The sequence below is a fragment of the Prionailurus bengalensis genome, chromosome A2 (assembly GCF_016509475.1).
Source record: "Prionailurus bengalensis isolate Pbe53 chromosome A2, Fcat_Pben_1.1_paternal_pri, whole genome shotgun sequence".
NCBI lineage: Eukaryota > Metazoa > Chordata > Mammalia > Carnivora > Felidae > Prionailurus > Prionailurus bengalensis.
Window position 1 is genome coordinate 8,731,619 of NC_057348.1, and position 8,025 is coordinate 8,739,643.

An 8,025-nucleotide genomic window follows, 5' to 3' on the forward strand; every position below is an offset into this window, starting at 1 on the left:
CCTTTTGGTTTGGTCTGTTTGTTTATTTATTTACTTATTTGGAGAGAGAGAGAGAGTGAGCAAGCAGGGGAAGGGAAAGAGAATTCTAAGCAGGTTCCGCGCTGCCAGTGCTGAGCCTGATGCGGGGCTCGAACCCACGAACCGTGAGATCGTGACCTGAGCCGAAATCAAAAGTCTGGATGCTCAACCGACTGAGCCACCCGGGCGCCCCCTTTCGGTTCGGTCTGTACTTCAAATTGCCTCCACGCGTGAGGCCCGCTGAGCGACGAAGGGGCAGCACGGCCCCGACACTCTCAGACCCACGGGTGATGTAACACGCCAGCGAGGGGAGGGGAGAGACACCCGTGGCACGCGTGCAGCCTCTGCAACTATTTTTTTTATTGAATATTCGGCAGTGACAGGTGCTTGGTTCAGGAGAAAGCTTTCCCTCCCTGCCCCCGCCCCCCCCCCCCCCCCACCGCCTGGAACTCAGGTTGGACAAGCTCGGCCACGGGGCACGGCACGCCGGCTGGTCCACGTGCCCACGTTGCTTTCACAGACGCGGGCATCCTTGCCACAAGGGCCACCTGGCGCCACCGCTCCTCGTCTGTGGTTCTCCTTCTGCTCCGCCGCAGCTCCACGGGCCCGTGAGGAAGCCTGCCCACGGGCACGCGGCCCAGCGGGGCCCAGCCACCCGCCGGCAGGGAGGCCCCCCTGCCTCAGGCCCTAGAGTGGCGCACGCGTGGGTGCTCGGGCCTGGCTCGCCTCGGCAGTCTGGTCTTGAAGAGGGACTTGCCCGAGGCTTCGATGTAAGTGACGCTCATCTCTTTGGGGCTGATCTCCACATAGGCAAAGCCCCCCAGCGAGTCCTCGGCCCCATAGTGGAAGCGCAGGTAGCCGTTGGGGACCTTGCGCATATGCTTCCTCGAGGGGTCCATGAAGTTTCCGGCCCCGCTCAGCACGTAGCCCACGCCGTTCTCGTCCTGGAGGTACTGTGCACGGAGGGCGCAGGGTCAGGGTCAGCGGCCCCAGCCCCTCGATGAGGCTGACCGCGGGCTTTGTGCCCCCCCGTCTCGAATCCAGGGTCGGGTCTGTCCCCGACCACAGCGTCACCTCGGGCGAGGAGCAGAAACCCTCTGGGCCTCAGTTTCCTCCCCTGTAGCAATGGACTGATCCTGCTTCACAGCTAGAGAAGCGAATGAGCAACTAGCAGCTGGTATGACGGCTTTCGGGAAACTTTGGGCTCTTTTCCTGGTTAAACAGCGTACAGCTTGAGGGACATTCGGGAGACCGCCGGGCGGCAGGCCGATCCCGGTGCGCCGTGTGGCCCACAGGCTGGGCTGGGGGCCCCTTCCTCACCTCCCCCGCAGACCCCTCACCTGCAGGTTGTGGTCATGGCCGCACAGGTAGGCGGTGACCTTGTATGTAGCCAGCAGCGGCATCAGCTGCTTGACCAGGCAGCGGGTGGGCCCGTGCTCGGCGATGGACCACACGGGGTAGTGGCCGGCCACCAGCACGTAGTCCTCCTTGGCCGCCGCCAGCTGCTTCTTGAGCCAGGACAGCTGCGTGCGGGCCAGCGCCACGTCGCGGGGCCTCTCGGGCTGCTGGCTGAGGAAGTCGTCCGAGTTGCCGCACAGCGTCACCGTGTCCAGCATGAAGATGGCCACAGACACATTGGACCGTGGGACTTTGAAGCGCAGCCGGTAGTAAGGGCTGGGGAAGTTCCTGCGGAGGAGACAGAGGCACAGGGCGCCACCTCTTGAGCAGACGAGGCCCGGGTTCGAGCCCTGGGGTGGGCTCTCGGCTCTCGGTCCCCCTGGGCGAGGCGGGGGGCAGGGGGGGGGGTGCGGCACGGCTGGGGGCCGGCTCACCAGCGCTGAGAGATCCTGGAGTAGGCGATCTGCGCGGAGATGTTCCCCAGGTGGTCGTGGTTGCCAGCCAGCACGTACCAGGGCACGTTGCGGAGGGAAGAGGCCGAGAACACATCCTCGAAGGTCTCCTGTGGCACACAGAAGGGACGCCCCACCCCCGCCCCCAGGGTCAAGCAGCTACCCCGAGGCTCCCACCAAGTGAGGGGCCGAGGCCAAGGGAGACACGGAGCGCCCCAGGTGCGCGCAAGCGTCAGCTTCCCTCTGCCCTCCCCAGAGTCCCAAAGGCCCAGAGGCTTTTCCATGTATGGCCCCCCACCCCCACTCCGGGGTCACACACCCGAAACCTCTTGTCGTTGGCGTCCTGCACGCCAGTGAAGTAGAAATTGTCCCCCAGGGACAGGATGAAGTCTGTGCCTAGGATCTGCACGGTCCTGGCAATCTCCTTGGCATTGGCCATTTCCCGGGCTGTGTAGAACGGGGCATTGGGGACTCCTCCCCAGTCACCCACAGCCACAAAGCGCAGGACTGGGTTGGCCCCGTCAGCCAGGGGGAGCACCAGTGAGGCTTGCAAGATGAGCAGTATAGTCTGTGTGTCCATCTGGGAGGGGAGAGACGGAGCCTGAGGGCCGGGGGCTGAGGCCTGGGCAGCAGGCCCGGGAGACCCCTGCAGGGCTGGCCCCGGGGAAAGCCTTGGGTGGGGCCCTAGTTCCCAGGGCCTCAGGGCAGCAGGGCTGGGAGGGTCAGAGGGTAGGCGGGGCCCGGCCTGGGCCGGGGAAGGGTGGCCGTGCGGGCCCATGCCGGCCTCCCTCGTCCCACACCCCGCACTCACCCTGGGGGAGGCACAAGCCAGTCAGCCGGGGGCTCAGAGAGGCAGGTGAGCTCCTGGGCAGAACTGGCGGTCACTGAGCCTTTATTCCCTGGGGCGGACGGAAATGGATCATTAGTGAGGATGATGCAGTTTCTCCGCAGACTGTTCCAGAAGCCCTCCCCTTGGGTCATGTGAGCTTTGGAGTTCCCCAGTGCTGGACACGGGATTCGGGGTCGGGGGCTGGCCCACGTGCAGCCGCGCCTGCCCTCACGGCCTCTAAGCGTGCCCACACGAGCTCGCTTGTGTCGTGGGCCCCGGGGCACCTGGTGAGGTGCGTGAGCTGGGTCTGGGGCTGAATGTGTGCGCCCCAGCCCGACACCTCCTGTGCGTCCATGTGCTCCGGGGACGCGCTTGCTGCCTGTGCACGGGTGTGTCTGAGCTGTTTGCTGTGTGTAGCCAAGCGTGCCTGCCTGGGTCACATGTCTGCTGTGTGCCTGGGAGTCCTTTGTCCCTGTAGATGTGCGCACTGAGCCTGCAAGGCCCGGGTGGCGTGTCTGTGACATTCGCCTGGGCTCTAAAGTGGAACTTCGTGGGACGCCCATCTGTGTCCCCGTTCTGGGCCTGAGTCAGGTTGCGTGTGTTTGGGTTGCGTGTCTCACGTGAGTTGTGTGCCTGGTGGGTGATGTGTGTTTGACAACCTATGGGTTTGAGTCCCAGGGTCACCTCCCTCCCCCAAACGCCAGGGTCTCCCTTTTCCAGGAAGTCCTGCCCACACCTTCCCCTCCTCCCCACCCCCATTCCCCACAGGAGGAACCCAGGCGGGGAGGCAGCTGGTGACACACCTTGTGACCACTGATTTTTGACCCTCACACCCTCAGCGGCTGCCCGCAGCCCCCCCCCCCCCCACCCCCCGTGGCAGCTGCCCCTGAGAGTAGGCAGGCTCTTGGCCAGTGGGACCCCTGCCCTTGGGGCCCGTCTGACCTGCCTCTCACCTCCCTTCCTCCACCCGCCCTGATTCGTCCCCTGCGCACTCACGACGGGTCCCTCCAGTCAGTTGCGAGGGCGCACTGGGGGGGGGGGGGGGCTCATCCAGCGCGGAGGTCACCTGCTCAGCGAGGTGAGGTGACCTCCCCCCGGTCACCCAGTGCGGGCTAGCCGGTTGTGCCTCCCGCCCCCGCAGTTCGGACAAACAGGAAGTGGGTCACCGGGGCAGGCGGAGCCCCCTCCCGCGGGGCCGCGGCGGAGGTCACGGCCGGTCTCACCTGCCGGCAGCGGGGCAGGCGGCGTCGCGGGGCCCAGACGGCTGGAGTGCGGGGCGCTCGCGGGCTGCCGGGCTTTGAGGAGGCGGCGGCCCTCTCCGCCCGGCCCGCGGGCCCCGGGCCGGCCCAGGTGATCCCCGGCGGGGAGGGCGGGCGCCTCGGCCTCCTGGGCTCGGGTGTCCTCCCGGGCCTGGCCCGCCGCCCCCGGAATCCTGCTGGGCCACCGAGCGCCGCCACGCCTCCTCCGGGGCGCAGGCAGCACGTCTGTAAAATGGGTTAGAGCACCCCGGGGGACGGCCCAGGCCTGCCGATTGGGCTACAGCCCGGGTCGGGGACGGGGCCGGGGCTCAGAGACCGAAGTTCCTCCCTCTGCCTCCCCGCCGCGCGGGCCGAGTCGCCCCCTTCCTCCCCACCTGGGGCGCCCACGGCCCTCGATCACTGGGTCGGGCCTCACCCTGGGCTGGGCCACCCTCTAAGTGAGGAAGTTTGTCGTCTTCAGCCTCAGCTTCCTGGTCTTTAAAATGGGCGCGAGGAGGGCAGGGGCCCCGGGGTGGCTCACTGGGTTAAGCATCCCGCTCTTGATTTCCACCCAGGTCAGGATCCCAGGGTCCTTCCGTGGAGCCCCGCTTGGGCTCCACGCTGAGCGTGGGGGCCTGCTTAAGATGCCCTCTCTCTCCCTCTCTCTCTCTCTCTCTCTCTCTCTCTGCCCCCCTTCCCCGCTCTCTTTTTCAAAATAAATCAAATGGGCGTGAGGGCGGTAAAGTCAAATCTTCCCTTAAAGATTAATTCCAAATAGGGTAAGTTGAAATGCTCGGTCCTGCAGCTAGAACTCAACCCTTCCCGCCTCCTTTTCCATGTGGGTTGTACTCAGAAGAGGTAGTGACTTTCCTTCAAAGAATAAAGTGTGGCAAAGCAAAAGACAGGAACCTTACCGCGGAGACACCTGACAGACATCATTTTAACCACATGGTCCAGGCTCACGTAAAAAAGTGTGCTTTGAAAATGGGCATGATCATGGGGCACCTGGGTGGCTCGGTCGGTTAAGCGTCCGACTTCAACTCAGGTCACGATCTCGCGGTCTGTGAGTTCAAGCCCCGCGTCGGGCTCTGGGCTGACGGCTCGGAGCCTGGAGCCTGCTTCCGATTCTGTGTCTCCCTCTCTCTCTGGCCCTCCCCCGTTCATGCTCTGTCTCTCTCTCTGTCTCAAAAATAAATAAACGTTAAAAAAAATTTAAAAAAAAAAAAGAAAATGGGCATGATCAGGGGCGCCTGGGTGGCTCAGTCGGTTACGCGTCTGACATGATCGCACTGTTTGTGAGTTGGAGCCCTGCATCAGGTTCTGTGCTGATGGCTCAGAGTCCGGAGCCTGCTTCAGATTCTGTGTCTCCCTCTCTCTCTGCCCCTCCCCTGCTTGCGCTCTCTCTCTCAAAAAGAAACATTAAAAACATTTTTTTAAAAAATGAAAATGGGCATAATCCAAGGAAGGTAAAGTTTGATTGAACGGGCATTGAACACCCACTGTAATGCCCAGGACTGGCTGACTCAGCAGCAGTGAACAGGACAGACCGGAATTCCTGCCCTGTTGGGGCTGACATGCTAGGGAAATTCATACTCTAGCTGTTTGTTAATTGCTTTCCTTTCTTTGGGGGTGGGGTGGGGTGTTCTCTTTCCATTTTATATTCCATGTACTGTTTGGATTTTTGTTTGAGAAGTCTTGTTAATAGGAGCACCAAGGTGGCTCAGTCAGTTAAGCATCCAACTTCGGCTCAGGTCATGATCTCGTGGTTTGTGAGTTCAGCCCCCCATTGGGCTCTGTGCTGACAGCTCAGAGCCTGGAGCCTGGAACCTGCTTTGGATTCTGTGTCTCCCTCTCTCTCTGCTCCTCCCGGCTCTCAAAAGTAAATAAATATTAAAAATTAAAAAAAAAAAAAAAGTAAATTCAGGAAACAAAGACCTCACTCCAGATTCAGGGCAATGGGTGTTTTCTGGGGAGACCACAAGACAATGCAGTTGGGGCTGGGGACGAGGGGGATTGGGGAGGTAGGTTCTATTTTATCCCTACTGTTTTCTTTTACCAAAAAAGGGGGGGGGAATTACCCAAAGCATTTAGGACTAAGTGTTAACATTTGCTTTTTTTTTTTTTTAAGTTAATTTATTTATTTTGAGAGAGAGGGAGAGACAGATCCTGAGACAGATCTCAGGATTCGAACTCACGAACTGTGAGATCATGACATGAACCGAAACCAAGAGTCTGTCACTTAACCGACTGAGCCACCCAGGCGCCCCAACGTTTGTTTCTTTATGTGGAGGGCACAGGGGTTTTAGGAGCTATCTTCTCTGCTTTCTGTGTGTGTGTATTTTTTTTTAAGTTTATTTATTTTGAGAGAGAGAGAGAGAGAGAGAGAGAGATGAGTGCAGTGGGGGAGGGGCAGAGCATTGTCAACACAGAGCCCGATGTGGGGCTTGAACTCAGGCACCGGGAGATCATGACCTGAGCCAAAGTAGGATGCTCAACCGACTGAGCCACCCCGGCGCCTCCGTTTATGTATTTAGTGTGAGACCACACAAAATTATCGTTACTATCTGTTTGTAACACGTGGTCTTTATAAAAAAGTAACAAAATACTGAACAATAGAAAGAAAGTATGACACTCGCCAGTGACACCCTTGCCCAGAGAGTTACTACCCATTAATTTTTTTTCTGTCAATTTTTCTATGCCCACGTTTGTCTTCAGAAAAATGAGATACTAGTGAGACTTTTACCATTCTATAGCTTTTTCAAATGTTAACATTTCCTATATATTTTTTAAATGAGAACAAGGCAAAAGCTTGGGCACACGATGAACTAAACCAGACTCAGGGGCGCCCGGGTGGCTCAGGCGGTTAAGCGTCCGACTCTTGGTTTCAGCTCAGGTCGTGATCTCACAGTTGGTGAGATCGTTCGCGAGATCGAGGCCTGCGTCGGGGTCTGCGCTGACAGCCTGGAGCCTGCTTGGGATTCTCTCCCCCGCCCCTGCCCCTCCCCCGCTCCCATGCACACGCTCCCGCTCTCTCTCTCTCTCAAAAATAAATCAATTGGGGCGCCTGGGTGGCTCAGTCAGTTGAGCGTCCGACTTCGTATCAGGTCATGGTCTCGCTGTTCGTGGGTTCAAGCCCCGCGTCGGGGCTCTGTGCTGACAGCTCAGAGCCCGGAGCCTGCTTGGGATTCTGTGGCTCCCTCTCTCTCTGCCCCTCCCCTGCTCATGCCCTCTCTCTCTCTCTCTCTCTCTCTCTCTCAGGAATAAATAAAGATAAAAAAAAGTTTAAAATAAATAATGAATGAATAAACTTTAAAAAATTACACAAAATAAACCAGGCTTTGTGCTGAGCATGTAATGAGACCTCACGCGTTCCTGGCTTTATGTCTCTGGTCACCTCCTGTGCTCTCAATGAGCTTTTATCCTTCCACTGGCCCGGCCGAGCCCTGTTCTGCAGATTTTCTGTGGCGGTGGATGGGGACTCGGCTCACTCCCACCTTGCTTCCCAACACCAACGTCAATCCCATGGTTGAGTTCCTCCTTTGACTTCTGGAAGCCCTGCCCCCCCCACCCCTTCCCCTCTCTCCTTGCAGCCACACTCCTGCGGCCTCTCACCCTTCCTGGAACAGAAGCTCACTCCGACCTCAGGGCCTTGGCTCTGGCCATCCCGCCTGCTACAAGGCTCTTCCTTCCCCAGATATGCCGGGTGGGGGCTCCCCCCGTCATGTTCAAGTTCCTGTAACTTCACTAAAACGCACCCTGCCCCCACCTGACTCCTCTCACCCTCCGCACCCTCCCTAGCCCTTATCACTCTGCCTGCCTGACACACCACACACCTGTTTATCTTGTTTTCTGTCTGTCTCCCTCCCAGAACGAGCTCTTCGGGGACAAGAACTTCCTTGGTCTTGATCACAGCTACGTCTCTGGCATCTGGAATCTGGAACACACAAGGGCTGTTTCCGGGGAATTATTTGGGGAATGGTGGAATGAAGGAATGCCCTTTTCGGACACACCCTTCCCTCCTGTCTGCGCGCAGCCTCCCCCCCTGCTCTCCTGGCCTCATCTCTCTAGTGGGTTCCACCAGATCTCTTAC

General features: G+C 59.3%; 1 protein-coding gene across 3 annotated transcripts; it reads right to left on the minus strand.

Annotated features, from left to right (window-relative positions):
- Positions 1–434: 434 nt before the first annotated feature.
- Positions 435–7,659, minus strand: ACP5 (acid phosphatase 5, tartrate resistant). Of its 3 annotated transcripts, none has more exons than XM_043586635.1 (6): positions 7,548–7,659; positions 2,680–2,767; positions 2,188–2,448; positions 1,851–1,978; positions 1,359–1,704; positions 435–971 (listed from the first exon to the last, which is right to left on the minus strand). In XM_043586635.1, exons 3-6 carry the CDS (start codon positions 2,446–2,448, stop codon positions 699–701), a joined length of 1,008 nt encoding a protein of 335 aa, XP_043442570.1. In that variant the 5' UTR covers positions 2,680–2,767; positions 7,548–7,659; the 3' UTR covers positions 435–698. The 3 variants fall into 3 exon arrangements, with proteins under 3 accessions (XP_043442570.1, XP_043442568.1, XP_043442569.1); XM_043586633.1 differs by lacking the exon at positions 7,548–7,659 and adding an exon at positions 3,921–4,546; XM_043586634.1 differs by lacking the exon at positions 7,548–7,659 and adding an exon at positions 3,694–3,821.
- Positions 7,660–8,025: the final 366 nt, after the last annotated feature.